This window comes from Chionomys nivalis, chromosome 22 (genome assembly GCF_950005125.1).
Source record: "Chionomys nivalis chromosome 22, mChiNiv1.1, whole genome shotgun sequence".
Lineage (NCBI taxonomy): Eukaryota > Metazoa > Chordata > Mammalia > Rodentia > Cricetidae > Chionomys > Chionomys nivalis.
Genome location: NC_080107.1, coordinates 26,678,496 through 26,699,315, shown reverse-complemented (window position 1 = coordinate 26,699,315; position 20,820 = coordinate 26,678,496). Strand labels below are relative to the sequence as shown.

Sequence of the window (20,820 nt, the reverse complement as noted above, 5' to 3'; positions counted from 1 at the left end):
AGACCCAATCCACAGTCTTCCATCTAGGGCCCTAGAAAGATAATTTCCACCTGTGGGCCAGACTCTTAAGAAAAACCTCCCACCACAGTGCCAAAATCTTCCAGGTCCTGGGACTGGGATGTGCTTGCAGTGCACAGTGATGCTGTATTCTTAGAGTAAAACATCTGTCTCTGGACGAGATGCTCTGTTACAGATTCACGGCATGAACACACTGACTATTAGCGTGTCTGACATGCTGCTATCCCTCCATTCACCCCACAAGGATCTGCAGTAGCACAGAAGGGTGGGGACTCCCCAGACCCCCAGAGGAAGTGCCCTTCTGAGCTCTTCGTGCCTGTCAGTCCTCAGGGGGCAGCTGCTAGGAGCGAAGCTTTCCATACCTATCCAGCGGGACCACTCCACGAGCTCGGCTTTGATCTGGGCAAACCCCACACTTACAGCCATAAATGCATTGGCCCTGAGAGGGACTGCCGAGGATGTGACACTCCAGGTGTGGCTTTATCTGGCACTCCACCGGCTCAGCTATTTGGGCCTAGTCTTCTCCATTGGCTTGAAGCTCTGTTCACACCATCTTGGGTAACACATCACATTATTCTTCCTTATAAAAACAAATAAACTCGAATGAGCATCCAGGGTCAGGTCAGTCCTCTGTGAACATCTCTGTATTCCCCTCTGATTTATGTGCCCTGGTTTTCATCCCACCCCAAAAAGGCCTCCCGGACTCTCAGGTGAGAACTGGCCTTCCTTCACGCCTCAGCCTGTCCACCCGTCCCCCTTGCACAGATGTACACTGTCCCCAGGAGGCTCAGCCTGCTGGCCACCACTGAGTCACTGGGAACACGGCACTGCAGTACCAAGCACTACCCGCCAGCAAGCAGCTCCAGCCGCAAGTCAAGCCACCCTGCAGGAAAACCAGCTGTCCTGAGAGGCTGGACCAAAAGGCCAAACAAATGTTTCTGTACTTAAATGGCTCCCCTCTGACCCGGTGCATCTGAAATTTAGACAGTTCTGGAGAACAGGGAGCTGCACACATTAGTTCCTAGGCGACTCGGCTGCTCGCAGCAGCTGGCTTCTGACAGCATTTCGGGGAGAGGAGCAAACAAACTCCAATCCACTTCAAAGCAACACTGCCCGAATCCAAAATCATGATCAAAAGGAAAACTTACAACTCAAGAAGTCATCGCATGTTTTATACGTGAGTGTGGGGACAGAGCGTAAGAACTGGCAAGGCCCCGAGGAACCCGGCTGGGAAGCTGGGAGCTAAACTCTGGAGTTATCTCTTGCATTTCTCAACGCTACCTGCAAGAGTGAGCCTTCTTGGCTTCAGTCCCCACGTTACAGACTACAGTCCCTTGCAATACACTGACAGCCTGGTCGTTCTGAAGCACGCTGGCAAGATGCAGAGAGAGTTTTCAGGAGAAGAAAACTAGAGTTAGAGTTTGGGCTCACCCAGACAGGAAGGAGAAATGGAGAGAAATGGAGCCCTGTGAGAGCCAAGGGCTGCTGTCTATCGTGGATGGCAGCTGTGATGCATACATCTCCACTGACGTGCGCCATAGGGTTCTTTTTTCTGTTATAATCTGTTTATTGGGTGATTTAGCCAGAGCACCTTATATAACAAGTTCCTGTTCAGAATGTGGCAACATGCAAGGCATTGTACTCATATAAAATTCAGACTCCCCTCCACCCCCGGCAGCATGTCCCATGGGCCAACTCTGAGCATCCTTCCTTGCGAGGTTTCGATGTAACCGATGCAAAAACAGGTGCTACCACCGGCAATAGTAAAAAGACGAACCCAGTCATGGGTTTTAACCTCTATGCACATTGTATATACAGCATACTATGCTACAAATTCGGGACTGCAGAAAAGCGTTTCATCCTGACTGGAAAACATTGCAGGGGGCTGAACTATCAGGGGAACAGCCTGATAACAGTCCAGTTTTCTAAGACCAAACACATGTAGTTCACTTTGGTCTTCCAGGACATAGTACGGGGACACCACCTACCGCCTCTGCGCTGGAGTATTGTGTGCACGACCCTCGCATCTGATTTCCTTAACAAAGAAGCAGCAGAAACGGCATGTTGGGCCAGTAAGCACATAATGACACCGCCACAGCTGAGGACCTCCCATTCATGCCAGCTTAACAGTGTTATTATATAATGAATGAGTCTTTCCTGTGAACCCTGCGACTGGGGGAAAAAAAAGAGCACTTTCTGCACAGTTTAAACCAGTCTTCAAGGGGCCGTTACCCCTCATGAATCAAACGTGGCCCTGGTCACACAGAAATCCCAACAGCCTATTCTCGTAGGGGGCTTCGCTAGCAAGTTAATTTCCCTCTTGCTTGCCATAAATAATCTCAGTTAGCCGCAAACTACACAGCGAACACACAGCTGCCAGCAGGCACCCCAATGCTGTTGGCTTTCAGCTCCATGTTTCCTGCGTTGCCTAAGAAATAGGAGGGGGAAATGGGAGGAGGAAGAGGAGGAGAGAGGGAACCGGCTATCTATGAAATACTTACAGCCTCCGAGTCTTCAACTCCATGCAGGTACAAACTGTCATACATGGAGGTCTGACAATCCACAGCACCTCTTTTAAGGCAAAAACAAATCTGCTGCAGAAACCACAGCCAGAGCTAAAAAAGAAAAAGGCCTCTTTGGAAAAACTGCGCCTTGCCTTATCAATCCCTGGGAATTTAGCAGGCAAGATGCTATTCATTCACATCCCCCAGGGTGAGGTTATCCCCAGAGGCAGTCCAGACCTGGCATTTTATCTGCCTCCCCTTATACAGAGCATAAGAAGCAAAAGCCTTCCTCAACCACAGACTGGTGACAGAGCTAGGAAAGCGGCCTCTGATTGGCTCGGCTTCCCTGCTTCAGTCAGCTGAAGAGCGTTCCCTGGGAGAGTGGAGGGTGACTCCAAGCATCCTATCCAGCATAGAGATGCTTCCTGTTTCGCCCGGATCGGTAGTTCCACGACGAACACTGAGCAATATCGAAAAGGCTGCTTGAATGTTTAGAAAGGAGGGTTATCAGATATTCGAAAGACAGTCGCTCATCCTCTTGATTCAATGTACAGATGGAAGAGGAAGCAAAGGAGAGATTTTATTTTTGACTATTCATAGAGAGACAGGCATGCAGATACCAATCTCCACCCAACATCTGTACTTTTTGCGGAGGTGATTTAACTAAAGAGGACACTAAGTCATACAGAACATTGTAATCTCAGTGAAGGGAAGTAGATAGGGCACTGAAGGAAAGATCTCTGACATTTCTATGGGAAAAGTTTTCAATATTTTCCTCTCTCCCTCTCCCCCCTCTCTTTCTCTCTCCCCCCCCCTTCTCTCTCTCTGCCTTCCTGGCAAGATAACGCCCCTGTGTCCGTAGTAGAGTCTGGAGAGGAAGCCAAAAGCCTCCCAGCTTTTAGATGCAAAATCAAACAGTCTTTTAGTTCAATTTGTTCAACACTCCTCTTTAAGTAAGAGACTAAGGTTTTGCTAGAACCCTTTGTCTGCTTCCTGTACACAAACCTTTAACAGTTTGGAAGAGCAGAGAGCATCCCCCACAACTTACCCAGGAAGGTCCAACTCCCTCCTGCTCCACACCATACTCACACCACCCTAGGGCAACCTCTATAATGGGGTCACCTGAGATGAAGTTCCCCTACTTACTTAAGGCTGCCTGCTCACCAGTAACGGATGGCAGCCTGACCCGGGAAAAATCTACAGCTCACTCTAGGAAGAACCCAGTTACAATTGGAAAGAAACTGGTGAGAGACAAACATCATTACTAGAGAAGCTGCAGAAACCACTGGGGTAAGAAATAACCCAGAAACCCCACCTCGGCTTTGCCACCCCCTTGCCAGCTGACTTGGCCAGTCAGTCCTCACCTCTGTGGGCTTTAGTCTCTTCAGCTGTGACATGGAGGAAGGAAAGAACTCAGAGAATGAACTTTGCAGGTCTGAAGTGCAGCATAAACACTTACCAGGGACAACCCTGCTTCATCAGCCAGAAGGCATTGGCTGCAGTTCCTGGGCGCTCAGCAAGGAGTCACTGGTCCAGACCTGGGGAAAGAGGTCAGTCTCCCAGCCAGTGTCTCTGAAAAGCCTAAGACTAGAGCAACAAGCCGAGCCATCAAAGGTCACCCACGAGCTACCAGATAGGATAGCATAGCCATTCTTCCAGGTCTGGGATGCCCCAACCATTAATGGCTTTCAGCCATACTTGTGCATCTAAATACCTAATCACTTTCAAATCTAAAAAGATGGCAAGGCGACCTGGGTCCTCCAATCTCCCTAGATGACAAGTTCACACAGGATATTGACTTCGAGTCTGTGCGTACCCAGAAGACAGCGGGAGAGGAGGGAGGTGTGTTCAACAGATTCTACACAGAGAATCCTGAGCCAGCTCCATCTGCTGCCAGATGTGGGCTGGTGCAGGATGCTGGCCAGTGGACAGTCCAGCTCCCCCAAGCCCCAGACTGCAAGAGGAATTCTAAGCTCATATCCATGTATCAGATTGGGTTGTATTTTAATACAGTATCATTAAGTCTTTGAGAATGGCGTACAATGTATTTCATCGTTCACCCCAACTCTTCCAACTCCTTCTAGATCCAACTCTCACCTCCCCCTAACTTCAGGTTGTTGCTTTAATGAGTTTTTTAACTAGTGCCAAAAAATGTCTTAGCCAGAATACACAGAAAGCCAAGACATGGTCTTTCTTTCCTCCTCAAATTCCTCAAGATAATTCCTTCCTTTACTACTTCACCTGAGAGGATAGCCATTTCCTGATTATTTTTAAACAAGAAACAGTTAAAGAGAGAGAAAAAGAAGTTATCTGCTTTTAGAAACAACCAAAGTGGGTGAAACACTCCCTGCTGGGAAACTCTGCAAGGATCCGCTGCTCTCCACATCTGGCTGCCCCGCGCACTGTCTGCTAATGCTGTCGCAAAGCCTAAAAGGCGGGGTGTAAAGAGCGGAGTCTTGCTTCATGAGCCACGCATGCAACAGTCTGCCACTGGACTTGGGGCGGGCTTGTCAGGACAGAGGCCCTAAGTCAAGCGCCCCGGCTGTGTTACTCTGTGCAACCCCACACCCCGCTCTGGAAGGGCAAGAGTAGATGTGTCACAGGACCAGGCTGCCTCTGCCTGCTTCCTATGAACCAGAGACAAATGTCGAACTCAGACTCTCAAGCCAATAAGGGACCCCAGAAGTCACCCATCAAGGCATTTTTCCCACCCAGAAAGGATAAATTGCTTTCTTCAAAGCCTGTATTCTATACGTGCCTCTTGACTTGTATTATATGTAATTTAGAGTGTTCTCGTCTTCCCCTGGCCCTGTCCCCACAAATGACATAACCAGTTTTGCTCTTTCTGCCTCTCCCCCATCTCCATCCTTTTCTCCCTCCCTTCTGTCCCCTTCATTCTTCTGTTACACAGGGTCTCACTCTGCTGCCCAGCTATCCTCAAACTTGTGATCTTCCTACCCTGCCTCATGAGTTCCAGGATTAGAGGCTCGTGCCATCACGATCAATTGTCCTCTCCTCCTGCTCTCCTTTCTGCTCTTCTGTGTGTGTGTGTGTATGTGTGTGTGTGTGTGTGTGGTATACGAGTGTGTGTGCACATATGTGTGCATATGGGGGCCAGAGGTCAATATAGTTATCTTCCTCAGCTATGCACCTTTTTTTTTTCCTTTTATAAAGAAAGTATCTCTCACTAAACCTAGAACTCACCAGTTTGGCAGGCCTGAATGGCGGCAAGTTCAGGTACCTGCATCCCAGCTCTGGGATTATGGATTCACACTGTATCTTTCACATGGGTGTTAAGGATCTGGATCTGGGTCTTCACACTTGTGTAGAAAAAGACGAGCCACTTCCCCAGCTCCCCAGCACCCCAGCACCCATCTTCATGATGAAGCTTTCAAGATAGTGAAAAGTGGGAGCATGTTCCCAAGAGTTAGCGATGAAGTAGAGAAAAGTCACCATGGTTGGGACGAGGGAGAACATCCTGTGCTTTCCTACTTCCTCCATTGTGAAAAGCATCTAGTCAAAAACCAGCTAGAGGCCAGTGAAGCGGTGTAGGTGACAGTAAAGGTGCTTGTATTACAAGTTATGAGACCTGGGTTCGGTCCTCGGCTAAAGGAGGAAGGAGAAAACTAACTTGCACCCATAAACTGAGAGCTGCAAACTGAACAAGAGACTGGGAAGTCTGCCCCCTTCAGGACTAGAACTTGCCTGAACTACAAGTTACCCAAAGGTCTCAACCTGGTGCTTGAATAGATCCCACAATGCAGATGAACTTTGGGGAGGGACTTGGGTTCTGGGCCTCCCCAAAGGAGAGAAACAGAAGAAAGAAATTGGAACTGCTGATGGGCCTGGGAACTGGCCATCTCTGTTCTCAAAGGCTGCCTGGCTTAAAAGTTCTGAAAGGTCCCCCCAAAGTCTCCTGTTTCATGCCATCTCAGGTCCCCAGCATTGGATGAAGGAGTGCAGCAAGGCTATCAGGCTCAAGTTCCAAGAGCCAAATTTCCAGGAAGTCCTCCACAGCAAGATGTGTGAAGAAACCCAGGCCAGTACCTTCATGCTTCTGCCTATGTGTTTTCCAGGCTGAAAGGATGGCAGGACCACTTCCTCCTGGTTCTCTACATCAAACTAAACTGGGCTCACTGGGACACCTTGGGGTTTGTCTTGCAGTGGTACTTCAGTACCACACCTGCCTCTTACAACTGAGTGGCTCCCAAAACCACAGAGCCTCCCGCAGAGACTGCCACAAATGGGAGGGTGCTCTCCCGACTGGGTTTCCCCAACACACCTCCTTTTACCTTGCCATACATGCAGTGGCTTAAGCCAGAAGCTTCTACACCGAGGCATCTCCCATAGGCTTCTATGTCTAAACCCTGCACGGTTCTTACAGAGCTTCGCCTTGGGGTTTGACAAATGCCTCAACTGACTCGATGAGCTGAGGAAACAGCAGGGCCCAGACCAAACCACCTGATATGGGTAGGACATCAATTTTTCCACTTTGTCTTTGTTGGCTCCAGACAGGGTGATCTGTGAGAAGTTACTTTTCTTTACTGAGCCCCGAGGTACAGCAAACCCAGAGGTTTATTAGAATACAAAACCAAGTATTTTTTTTTTCTGTTTGTTTGGTGAGGCTGGGAGAGAGGAACAGAAAAGGTGATATGCTATGAGCTGTGAGTAGCCATGAGCAGGATAGTTGGAGCAGTTCTAGAAGCAAAAGAAAGTGATACCCAAGTTTTTTCAGCCAGATTTCTCTGAAATTTAACTCTTCTAAGTCAACGCAATTATATATTCTATGGCAAGACTCTGGGAGGTCCTGAAAGAGGTTGAGGGGTAATGTTTGGACCCAGCAAACCCAGCCTTCCTGCTGCCCACAGACTGGAACACAAGCATGATGTCTTTGGCAGGTTAGCCCTGGGAATACACTGCTATTGTGTCCGCATTTGTGGCCTCCTGGGCAATTTTCTCCTCTTTGGTACCATTAGAACTCTGCGCGGCACTGCAAGTGTTAATAACACAGCTTTGATTCTTCCCTGACTCCCTCAGGCAACGTGGCAGAAAGGAGGATGAGAGGAAAACAAAATTTAAATCTAACAAGCAGAGACATCATATTCTGCATCCAGCAGTATTTGCTATCGTCTTCTGAGTTTGTCTTCAGCCTCGCTACCCAGGCATGGGCCTCATCTGTAACTGCAAGGTAACAAAGGAATCCTAGAGCTAATGCACCAACGTGGGAAAGACACAGAGGCGGTAGAGTGGACGAACTGGTTTGTGTTTAAGGTAAGTAGAACAGAAGCAGGGTTGTGTAGACTACCACCTGGAAGGCCCACACAGTGCATTGTGGGTAAAGGCAGTCGTTGGATCATGCACCTGCACTGGGTGTGTCAATACCTGCCACTGTGTGACAGGGTCATAACGGGAGGTTATGAGGATGACAGCGTACCTACACGGGCCTCATCCCAACTAGGCAATGCCAAGTTACTCTGCCTTTCTGTGACTCGATTCTCTCACTTCCAGACTGTGGATCAGACCAAGGTTCTTGTGCAGGTAGAAGAGGCTCAGAAGGATGCCGAGCACAGCCTCAGGGTGTTGTAATAGGAGCGGCGGGGTGCTGCGTCTCCGGCACCCGGCCGCCCGCATGGCTAGCTTATGCCCCGAAATAACTACACGGAAACTGTATTCTTTTAATCACTGCCTGGCCCATTAGTTCCAGCCTCTTATTGGCTAGCTCTTACATATTGATCTAACCCATTTTTAATATTCTGTGTAGCACCATGAGCTGGCTTACCAGGAAAGATCTTAACCTGCGTCTGTCTGGAGTGGGAGAATCATGGCGACTCCCTGACTCGGCTTCTTTCTCCCAGCATTCTGTCTGTTTACTCCACCCACCTAAGGTTTGGCCTATCAAATGGGCTAAGGCAGTTTTCTTTATTAGTTAACCAATGAAAGCAACAGATAAAATACAAGAACCACCCCCATCATCAGGGCTCCCCCCCCCCCATGCATGCTGGGCTGCTGCCGTGATTATTCTCACTCTCAGCCTGGGCTCTGGGGTAGCTTTCCTAATGTTTGCACCAGATACAGGGCCTGATCCTGTCAATCCCCACGTAGGTCCCTGGGCTCAGTCACCAAAGCTGAGACTGGCATCCTGCCTCCTGTTGCCCTACTTAACTTCATGCCAGCTCCTTCCGGCTGCCTACCTGCTTGATCTGGCCTAGCTGACTGCTCCTTATGCTAATGTTGGCATGCTTGCTGGAGCGCCTCTACCTCCCAGCATTCACCACTCTCGGTGCCTCTGGCGAGCCCTCCTGCTCTCCAATTAACCTCTCCAATTGTTTGGTTTTTTTATCACCACAACCCCCCCCTCAACCCGTTGCCCAGAAAACCACCCTCGGAAAAGCCCTGTAATGAATGCTACTGACGGTCATATCAAGGAGGCGAGAGGAGAGTGGGAAGGACAGATGGAAACAGAGGTAGGGATGAAGAGGCAGACAGACACTGAAAACTCCTGAGACACCCCAGGATGAATATGTGAACCAGCTCCCCTCTTCTTCTCTGTCACGTTTGATGGCTTCAGGAGAAAAGACTTCATAATTCATAAAAGAATGAGTGAAGTTAAGGCATATTAAAAAAATACCTGTGGCCTACTCAACTTGCCAGAAAATGACAGATTTCCCCTATGATTGACATATTACTCAGAATCTCTCACCTCAAATTTCTGTTGGGGAAAGAAAAAAAATCCATCTCTTGGCAAAAACATTCTATAATGCCACAATTTTCATGAAGGCGACAGTCTTTATTTTCCAAAACAAACCTAGGAGATTAGCACACTGGTCACCTCCCTGTTTCCTAGCCATTGCTTACCCAGTGTTACTAACACCTGAGTCCAGCTTTCCGTGGGCGGTCACTGCTGCTCACAACCACAGTAAAGACTGGGACACTAAGATCAAGACATGGCTATGCCTCCCCCACCCCCACAAAGACAACCGGAGGATGACAGCTACCACAGATATACCAAAGCAAGACCTGGACCATGGAGATGGCTGCAATCAAAGCCCTCACCTTTTGAGAAACACTGATGAGGAATGGGAAGTAATTTGATTCCTTTATCTGCAAAAATTCAGCAGGAGTGGGAGGCAGGAAGCGGGGAGCCCTGCTCCCTCAGCAAAGCTGAAATGAATCAGCTACCGATTCCAGGTCTGCTGGGAAGGATACGTGGTTTGGTTTTGGTTTTGGGTTTTAAGGTAAAATGTATGCCCTTCATTTGAGGAAGAGTTTTTCTCTCTGATTTGATAACCAACCAATAGCAAGAGTCCATCCATTCTTACGAACCACCAAAAATCTCTTCCCCAATAAATAGATAAATAAATAAATAAAATCAGATTATGCTGGCTCCTATCAAAAATCTTCTAATGCCTTCTCACCAATTTGGAATAAAGACCCAAATCCTGAAAACGGGTTAGCATGGTTCCTGCATTTTTTTTCCTCTTGGATTCCTCATTCTGCACTCTCTCCTCTCTACAGCCAACCCAGTATCCTCGGACACACCCATGACCATCCACCACTAGGCTTTGTCCATCCTGACCTCTTACTGTGAACTCTACTTCCTCCCAGGAGCATACATGGGTGAGAATGATGACCAGTGTCTATAACCTGCAAGTGGGTTCCACGGTGTTTTAGTCAGGGCTCTATTGCTGTGAAGAGAAGCCGTGACTGTGTCTATGACAGTTCTTATAAAGAAAAACATTTAATTGGGGCTGGCTTACAGTTCCAGAGGTTTAGTCCATCATCGACATGGCAAGGAGCATGGCAGCACGCAGGCAGACATGGTGCTGGAGAAGGAGTTTAGAGTTCAGCATCTGGATCCTCAGGCAACAGGAAGAGAGAGCCACTGGGCCTGGTTTGGGATTTTGAAACCTCAAAACCTACCCCTAGTGACACACTTCTTCCAATAAGTCCATAGCTCCTAATCCCTTCGAAGTCCTGCCCCTCCTGATAACTAAGCATTCAAACACATGAACCTATGGGGCCATTGTTATTTTTTTAATTAATAGATTAACTTATTTATTTATTTTACATCCTGGCCACACTTCCCCCTCTCCTATCCTCCCAATCCCTTCCCCAATCCAATGCCTTCTCTGCCCCTACCAACACATATGGGAAGAGAGCTCACAGGGTTCCATTCCTCATCATCATCCTACATAGCATGGTATCTTGTACGTGACTGGCTTCCCACAAATCCAACAGTTCACGACTGCCTTGAATCCTTGACCTCCTCTGCACCTTGGCTGCCAAAACAGTGCAACGACCAACAAAAAAAAGTTTACAAAGTAAAATGTGGGGGTTTGCTTTGTTTTTAGGTTTTGGCTTCGTGGTATCTTTTTAGCAAAGGTGACCATAAGTAGCTCTCACCAAATTACTTTTGTGCTCTTGATACAAGGTATGGGACATGCTCAGATCCAAATGTTTATAAGTCAAATAATCACTGTTTGGCATTCAAGTATTACTTTAGCAACATCTTTGTTTCAAATAAAAAATGGCTGACAATGTGCCAGTGGAAAGGGTTTGCAGAGGGTTTTTGTTTATTGGTCGGACAGCTGATTGATAGAGACAAGATTTCAGACAAGATCTCATCAACTTCCATGTTTCTATGCCTGCCTGCTGATATCCCCTCTGCCTGGAAGACCGACACCCACACTCTTCTACCCTTCCCTGGCTTTTTTTATTTGGTGAACATAATCCTTCCCTCACATACAATGTAAATGTCACAAAAACCTTTTCTTACAGTTAGATAGTACTGTGACCTTCTGCTAGACGCTGGCATCCTCCTGCCTCCATGATCCAGGCAGCCTCATCTAGTAGAGACTGTGTGTAAGCATACAGAGAAGTGGATAAGCCAGGAATGTGCAGGTCAATTTCAGGGCTACTCAGGATTTAGTAAACCAATCACCAGCTGTAAAATCTGTGTCAGGAACTTAGATCTGAACTGCGCTTGTGTGAGCGTGGGAGCTCTTTTTGAGAAGACTAGATGTGCAGGTGGGGTGTTGGTGAAGGGTGAGAAGGGAGGAATGAGATAGGGAAGACGATATTTCCCAAAATGAGATTGGCGAGAAACACTTATTTCCCTTCGGGAAAGAGTGCCACGCCACCTACCCCTCAAAAGCAAACACTATGTCTTTGACATCTGAACGCCTTTCACTGACCCAGTGCCTAACATGGTCGCGGTCGCGGGTAAATGACTGAAGTACAGAAAGGCGGTGGAGCAAAGCCAGTGAAGGTAGCGCGACAGAACTCCCAGGAAGGAACGTAGCAAGGAGGGGACAGTGAACCTAGCTCCACGTCCGAGCATTTGGTTCTCCACGTGAAACCCTAACTCCCTTCCACTGCCTCTCCGGCACCAGATGTTGACTGTGCTCTAACCAAAAGACTGGGAACCCAAGTCATACGCATAACGCCCACACCATGTCCGGAAGAGGATAACAGCCGGACCATGTCTGGAAGGGAATAACGGCCGCACCAACACGTACTCTTCTGCCTGTTCCTTTAGACGAGGTGCGGACAAAGCAGTTTATGGAGGACCTCACATTAATCCTGGAGATTTAGCAGGATAATGAAACTTGTACATTATTAAGTGAAAGATATTTTTATTATCGTAAGATAAATGCTGGGAGGGGGAGATTGTTTTATTGCAGCAACTCAGTTTAACTAAACCAGCTGTGGAGACAATGAAAACACAGAGGGTATTTGAACGAGACAAAGGCAATCCTAAAAATAGGCCCAGAAGATAAATCCTAGACTTAGGGAAAGGTAACTCACTAGGTTATGTCATATCCTGTACATTTTCTTTAACAAAATGCTAAAAATGTCCCCAGAATGGTCATCAACAGCAAACCCCCCCAACTGCCCACCATCCACATCAGAAACAGAATGCTGAGCTTGTGTATTTTCTGAAATAAAAAACAAAATGCTGTGAGCTATACACAGACAGACAGACAGACAGACAGACAGACAGACAGAGAGGAGACACAGACAGAAACAGACAAACACACAAAAATAGAGAAAGAGAGGAGAGCAAGAGACAGAGACACATAGAGGGAAATTTTCACAAAGCCCAAATAAATAAGTTCAGAGAAGAGCTTTGGCTGGAGCTCTTTAGGTAGGTCACCACAATGAGAGATAGTCACCACTTTTTGCAAAGCCCTTGAGGACTTGCTCAGAGAGATTTGGATTTTCAGTATCACTTCTGTTAATTCCCAGGCTGCGAGGTCATTTCCGCTGCAGTACTGGATAGAACATTTGTTGGAGCACCAAGAGCAAAGGCTTTCCTCCAGAGGCGTGAATGGAAACCAACTACTCAATCTAAATTCCAAATCTCAGAAGTGATTCTCACATCAGATATGCAAGAAAAATAACAATAATCTCCGTAGAAAATAGTACAAATCGGAGAAGAAATAACAATTAAGGCTCAGTTGTACCTAGAGAAAAATCAAAGAGCGTAGACAACTTGACCCAGTACTCTCTTACATAAGCAGGTGTGTCTCACAGACACTAACAAACTACAGACTTCAGTAACACACATGTTCACACGTGCCTTTGCAAAATTATTTGGCAGTGTGTTTTAGCAGACAATAAATTTTCACATGTTTAAGAAAGACGGACCAGAGAATTAAAAATAACTGTAACCGAATATTTACCTATTACATGCCTTGCGGTACGTCTGGCTCACTAGATGTCTGAGTTCTGTGTGGGAGGGAACGCTATAAATACTACCTGACCCTCTGATCTTTCGTGCCTCAAAAATCTCTTTTCTTATAAACTGTGAGAGGCAACCATACCATAATTTTCAAAACTGGTAGTTTAAACAAATTATTCTAATGGTCCCTGTTAGTTACCTTTTCAACATTAATTAGGTTTAAATAAACAGGTAGCATCACAATATAGCTAAGCGGAAATCCGTACAGAAGAGCTGCCCAATCACAATGCTCCCTGTGGCTCTCTGACCTGCAGGTCCCATGAGCACAGAATGGCTGCATCAACAGGCCTTGAGTGTCAGTGGGTAGAGCAAGACACTAACCCACACTAATTATCTATTCCAGAAACTTCAATGATACATCGGTGGGGTTCCCAGAGTACTAACAGCTGGCGTGAGAATCGGAATATTGTTAATAAGTGTTCAGATTTTCATCACCTAATGAGAAATTACAAGTGTTTCTCAACCAGTTTCCTTCAAAGCCCTCTGTTAAAGTCTGAAGTTGAAGGGCAGTGTCAGACCGATGGTCCATGGGGCATCTTACTTGAATAGGAAGTCATTAGCCAACACTGCAACTTTGAAATCATTATCCTAGCCTCAATTAAATGAACTGACTATTAAAAACTGAGGCTCAGAAGAAGAAGGGATGAGCACACCAACTTCCAAACCGGCTGTCGCTGCATCCATGTGATACCTAGCTGAGCAACATAAGGGGACCAGTATCAGAAATCACGGGCCGCTTCCTGACAGCACACAACCCTGACCCTGGAAGAGAGTAAGCCCCATGTGGTGGCTCAATGCCGGCACTCAGCAGACTGAGGACAGTCTTAGCCACACAGTGAACTGGGGTTTAGCCTGGGCTACATGAGATTCACCACAAAAATAATAAATAAATAAATAAATAAATAAATAAATATTAAAATTAAAACTTTTGTTCATTGTATTTATCTGCCTCATGCCCCGTCTTCTACAGATTTCTGTTTACCTGTATTTCATTTTTGCCTTCCCTGCTCCCTATGACTCTAAGCAATTTTAGCTCCTCTCAGGCCAACTGGAATTCTCCCTCACTCTCCTCCTCCCAGACTGACTCAATATAATGAGCTCTCCAATGTCTAACCCTTTCAGAAAATATTCGCCTTTAAAGCGCTGAATGGATGTTCTCTTTTAATTATAAAAGGAAAGCATGTTTTTAAAGCGGTATTATTGAAAACCCGAGACAGACAGGAATGCAATCTGTAGCCTTCTTACTGAGGCATGAGTACTGTTATTTTGGTTTTTTTTTTCCATTTCTGCATGCATTTGTTTTACGTGTAGCATGTGTTCTGTGTAAACTGTCAGATTCTCTCCACAGCAGTGTCAGCCTATCCTCATGTTAGTAAAACCTCGTAATGAACACCGTGCGTCAAGGTCCTGTAATATCTCATATGTGGGCATACTGTGCTCTTCCATTGTATTAAGTATAAAAATGCTAGGATTATACTAGTCTGCAGTTCAGATAATTGTCCTGGGCCATATTCCCAGATATTCTTTGGCCATAGAGTAGGAGCAGTTTAAGCCTCTTGATCACACTGCCAAATTTTGTATGGAAAAATTGTACCAATTTACATACCTATTAGCTCACTGTGAAGTTCTACCCATAGCCCTATTGCCAGCAATGAGAGGAGAGGAAAGTACAGTCCAATTTTTTATCTTAAAATTACAACTACCTACACATCATATTTGCCATTTTCTATTGAGTAAATTTGTTTTCTAGGGTCTAGTTTTTAAACTGCTAACTTGCTATGGAATAAATCTTGTGTTACTTTAGTTTTCCTTTTCATTCTTCCTAATGAATAAGCAAATGTGAATATATGCAATATCTTTGTAAGAATGACTAACTTAGATTCTCTGGGTGAGGAATCTCCACATCTAAATATTAGAGACTTACAGAGGGCTTCGATAACTTTCGAGAAACCTCCAGAAACAGCATCTCAGCATTCTCAGGCATGGCAGACTAGAGTTGCTTTCGGAGATATTTAAAACTCCACTTGCACTCCAGAATCTCAAAAGCATTGAAGGCTGTAAAAACCCCACAGCTCCTCTATTAGTCACCTGACTGAGAAGCCACCGGCTCACGATCACACTAGCTAGAATCCACACTCATGGATTGAATGGGCATGAAGCTGTCAGCACAGAGATGAGACATTTGCGTTTTCCTTCCCAAAACTATGATTTTTGCTTCACAGTTCTGGCCTCACCTCTGTGAAGCAACTTGTTCATTATGTGAGGTTGCCTGCGTGACACAAACGTGGTCAAGGCTGCTTTGTCTCATTTCTGAGAATGCGCTTCCTTCACCGGAAAGGGAAGTCATCTACACAGCGGTGCGCCCGGCACTTAGCTGAACGTTGACACAATGTAAGAAGAACACCTGGTACCGATTCTCAAACTGCCACTCCTTTCCATTCAGAGCGTCATCCGCAGCCCGTGGGGGGCAGGGATGGGAGTCCCTGTTATTTCCTGATTTACAGTGTTTACAAAAATATGAAACCACAGTTGGCTCTCCAACCTACCTTGCATCCCACACCCATTTCAGACTGCCAATCGTGTCCTTGTGAAGCACGCTGGAACTGTCTGCGGCTATTGAAGGCTACGCTTTTTCCAGCATAATCCACCTGAAACAGCAGGGGCTTACCTCTGCTCACTCTTGAAACTTGGTTACCTAATACTCCACAGGGGACTAATGTGGAGGGGCCCGACAGAAGAGTGGTTTGCTCGTCAACAGTCGCATGACCCATTAAGCTGGGACCTACCACCCTAAGAAAAGCCCAGGCCAATCAGGTTCCCTTGGGGGTTCTTGAACAGGAATGACAACTGCAGACATCCCCTCGCTGGATGGGGATGAGGGGAGGGACCGGACGTGACAGAGGTCTAAATGAACTGTTATCAACTGGGCACAGAGGCTCTTCGAGAGTTATTTTCATATTTTTTTTTCTTCTTGGATGCTGAATGTAGCCCCTCCCTACCACCACAGAGCCCATCCTGGCAGAGACTTAAAAGAGAAGAATATAAATGTTGACAACCCGCTTGCGCAGTAACTGTTGGGTCAGAGCGAATAGGATAAGTCAAAGTCTTTGACAAATTTACTACTGGAATGCACTCCATTGCCCAGCAAGAAAAAGCAAGGGACAGGTTTCACTTTGGGAAAAATAGGGGTTCAAATGAATTCTTGCATCCTCTCTGGAAATCAGAACCACCCCCATCATTACTACGCCAATCAACTCGGGGCCCTTGGTAAAAAATTCACCGACAATGATGGGATAGGCTATTTGAACTTGGAAACTTAAATCTTCATGTGGCAATAAATATTCTTTAAGGCATGCTGCTCCAGCCCAGGGAGGTACTTCCACTGCCTGGCTTGACAGGATTCAGGGAACAACTGAAGTGGACACTCTGTTTTGCTCTGTTTATCGCTCTCCGGGGACTACTTTGCCTGACTTTGGATTGTTTCTTCCACGGACATCACCCTCAAAAACAGCCTCAGGACAGAGAGACAGAGACGTTACTAAGCACCACGAGCTGTGGTGACGCATCCCAGAGACCGGGACTCTCTTTATGCATTGAGCTAAATGAAAGGAGAAAGATTAGCAAGTGCACCCGCTCTGGGGCCTGGAGCTAGCAAACAGGACACCCTCCCCAAACTGCAGTCACAAGGTCGCACCCTCACACCTCAGCCCCAGCAAGTGTCACACCAGCACTTACGCTCTTCTCCCTTTATTTCAGATTCTAAATTTAGCGCCATTTCAGGCTCTGCTAACTCAGATAACTGAGTAAGTGTGCGCAGGGGAGTGAATCACAGCTCTGATGAGGCCCACCAACCTCAGCTTCTCCCCTTTTGGAGAATTCCATTTACAGTCACAGCGTCTCCGCCACGAGGCCTCACCCACCTTCTGCTACTCATGCAGTTTTGCTAAAGACATCTCTTTCCACATATCCATTAGAGACTCCTTCAACATTCTGAGTCCACAGAATCCTTCTTAAATGTTCTCTTCCTTACCAAATAATTTATTGCCAACTGAAATACAACCACATGACAGGCGGATGAGGAGGATACAGTTAAAACAATCTGGAAATCAGAGTAAATTAAAGTCTCTCTCTTACAGTTGATAAACTGTAAGCTAATGCTACCACATAAAATTTTTCTCAAAAGTCAAAGATGACAAAGGACACCATCAAAGACGAACGAACCTGGCTTCATATTCAAGAACAACCCTCTCAATGCCTTTTCCATCACTCACTTTCCCAGTTCTTACCCCTCTACTGAACCCAAGCCTGAGCCTCCTCTGATTTGACTCAGTATATGAGCTTTTCCATTTCACAAATCCTCACATAGAATCCAAACCCTTTCCATGCTAAGCTGAGGTGGCTAACAGATGAAAGACATCCCAAATTATTCAGATTACCCAGGCTGCAGAGATTACCTCGGACCTCCTTCCGGTCTCCCACATTAGTCGGTCTGGGCTGTTACCAAAAATCACTGTGAACCAGAAGATTAAAAAGGCAAAGATTTAGCCAAGTGGGGGTGTTGTACACATCCCAGCATCCAGAGGCAGAGGCAGGCGGATCTCTGAGTTTGAGGCCAACCTGGTCTACAGAGCAAGTTCCAGGGCAGACAGAACTGTCTCAAAAAATTAAAAAATAAATAAATACACAAACAAACAAACAAAAGCAAAGACTTAATTCTCTCCTCTTTGGAGACGGAGACCAAGATGGAGGCAGCAGCGTATTTAGTGTCTGTGGGGTTTGTTTTCCATATGCAAAGGCATAACTGGCAGTATGAAGATGAGTGTGGGGGTCAAGGTCGCAGGGCCACTTGTGGTTTTATATTCTTTTAAATGTCACTGTAAGTCAGCAGATAATAGGGTCCACAAACCGCTGGCCCACAGACTGCAGATGACTCTGAACTGAAAGAAGCAGCAATTTGGAAATTCATACCAGGTACCCACTGTACTGTCTTCTTGTGCCCCCAGAGGGTACAGACAGGAAGCCCTGATTTTCCTTCCTCTTCTAACAAGGACACTAATCCAGGCTGTTTGTTTTTTTAACTGTTCGTTTGTTTATTTGCTTGTCTACTTATTTATTTTTAGGTAAAGTCCAGACTACCCAAGAAATCACCATATCGCCTAGGGTAGTTTTAAACTTGAGATAATCCTCCCGCATCAGACTCTCAAGTGGTGAGATTTACATGTAAAAGTGGGCACAGACATTAATGCCATCTTGAGGTTCTATCCTCATAACCTCGTTTTATCCCAAGGCCACTGCTCCAAATGCCATGACACTGGACGTGAAGACTTCAATGTCTGACTTCCCAGGACGACACAAGCATTCAGCCCAAAAGAACGTCCCAGCATTCCATCCTTGTCTGTCCTCAGTTTTCCCTTAGCTCACAGGAATCTTCACCAGGCTTTTTACCTCGCAGCTCTCCTTTTGCCATTGATGACAATTTTTGGACATGAACATAACATAACACATCAACTTCCTGTGTAGCCCAGATGACTGGGCCTCTTTCCACTCCATTCTGTCAGAGAAGTCTCCTTCCTCCTCCTCGCTCTGACCTTCCTTGAGTTTAGAGCCCCATGTCTGTGGCCTCAACATAAACCTGCCTCCACACGCTTTCTTGACTACCGCCTGCTCTCCTTATTGAAGGCTGCACTTAAGCACACAAGTATGCCAATACCCCATTAATCTTAAACACCAACTGCTTTTCCCTGGCCTCCCATTCCAGCCATAACCTTGAGTTCACCTGTCCTGTACAGCCCATATCCGTATCCCATAGATAGAGTGTATCCATCCCCACCACTGGCCCCAAGTCTTCATTTCTTCTGCACTCATCCCTTATGGTAATCTGGCCTTCGCCTTCACCTCTGACTCAAAGGGTTCTGACTCAAAATCTCATGATGAGCTCAGTCACGGTGTCTAACAGTCTTCACATGGTTCCCAGCCATACTAAGCTCCCTTCTGCTGGACACTTCTGTCCCTCCATGTTGGTGGCATGTCTCTCTGGCTTTGCTTCTACTTCCCAGACGGTTGTTTTTCAAGTTCCTTTGTTGGGACTTCACCTCTGGTCACCTCTCAAATATTTCAGAACTCTACCTCCCAATACTAACGATCTAAAAATAGATGTACCTACTCAAATCTAGGGTTCCAAAGCCACCTATTTGGCTGCCAGGAGACATCTCTCCTTTGATGCCCCACCGCACCGCTATGCTGGACTCAGCAGGTTCAATAAAAATGTACCACCATTTTCTTTAAGCCCCTGTTGGTAAGAAAGAATGACACCATCTGCCCAGCTGTATGGCTCGGAAATGTGGAAGCCATTCCTTACTACTCCGTTCTTCTTTGGCACTGAACTCCGGGTTGCTATCGTTTACCCTGACAGTGGTTGAACACCCTCTCTTCAATTCCTTCAGTGTAGGACTTCCCAGATTTCCCCTAGCTCTCACCTCCTTTCTGGTCATACTGCAAATTTGCACGCCACACGCATCTATCCACTGAACATTAACCCAGTCTCCAAATGACAGCTGAAATAGCAACCACGGTAGCCCATCGATGAGGTAAAGTGTGTTCATAACGGGGAACCTGCATTCAGTTCACTCACCTGGTGAAAGGAAAGGAGTGCACCCCCACAAGCTGTGCATTGACCTCTACACAAGTGCAATGGCACACATAGGCATACACACACACATACACACACACATGCATCACATGAATAAGTAAATGCTATTTTTTAAATTTTAAATTTCAAACATGGTTCAGGGATAAAATGCCACTTTCTGGTGTGCCCAGTCTCATCTCTTGCTTGTGGTTCCTCACATGGCCTGTCAGGTCATCCCCATGCTAGAGTTACTAAAGCTTTAACTGTCTCAGGGGTCCAAGCACTGAACATCCATCTGCTGAAGATGCTCTACCTTTTCCCACATCTTTAAGTCAGGTTTTAGTTAGGGTTTCTATTGCTATGAAGAGACACCATGACCATGGCATCTCTTATAAAGAAAAACATTTGAGGTGGCAGCTTACAGTTCAGAGATTCAATCCATTATCACAATGGCAGGAAGCACGGTGGCATGCAAGCAGACATGGTGCTGGCTACATCTTGATCAAAGGAAACAGGAAGTAGACTATGTCTCTGGGAGTAACTTGAGCAAAGGAGACTGCAAAGCCCATCCCCACAGTGACACACTTCCTCCAACATCTACTCCAACAAAGCCACACCTCCTAATAGTGCCACACCCATCCCCAAAGTAACACACTGCCTCCAACAAAACCACACCTACTCCAACAAAGCCACACTTCTTAAGTACCACGCCTTTTGGGAAACAACTACCAGAGTACTTACTACACAGAAAATGCACTCAGCATCTTGAACAGAGTTTTGCGAATTCTGGGACTAGATCTCATCATTGGTAAGAAAATTTGTATTGAACACATTCTAACTCCTTTTACTTTCGAATTCTGTCTAACATCATGGGCACAGACAACACTGACCCTAAGGAGATACCATTTCAACTGAGCAAGCCAACG

General features: G+C 46.3%; 1 protein-coding gene across 5 annotated transcripts in view; it reads right to left on the bottom strand.

Moving 5' to 3' along the window:
• Cacnb4 (calcium voltage-gated channel auxiliary subunit beta 4) overlaps window positions 1-20,820 on the bottom strand; it is a 252,035-nt gene that overhangs the window by 126,486 nt on the left and 104,729 nt on the right. Inside the window, exons 1-2 of one of the 5 annotated variants that reach the window (XM_057755684.1) lie at window positions 2,520-2,798; window positions 439-598 (exon numbers count right to left, since the gene is read on the bottom strand). The exons of 2 other annotated variants lie outside the window; for them this stretch is intronic. In XM_057755684.1, the coding sequence (XP_057611667.1) occupies window positions 439-444 (6 nt within the window). In that variant the 5' untranslated portion in view covers window positions 445-598; window positions 2,520-2,798. Of the gene's footprint in view, window positions 1-438; window positions 599-2,519; window positions 2,799-20,820 lie in introns of those variants that run through there. 2 more of the 5 variants (XM_057755683.1, XM_057755682.1) reach the window with 2 other exon arrangements.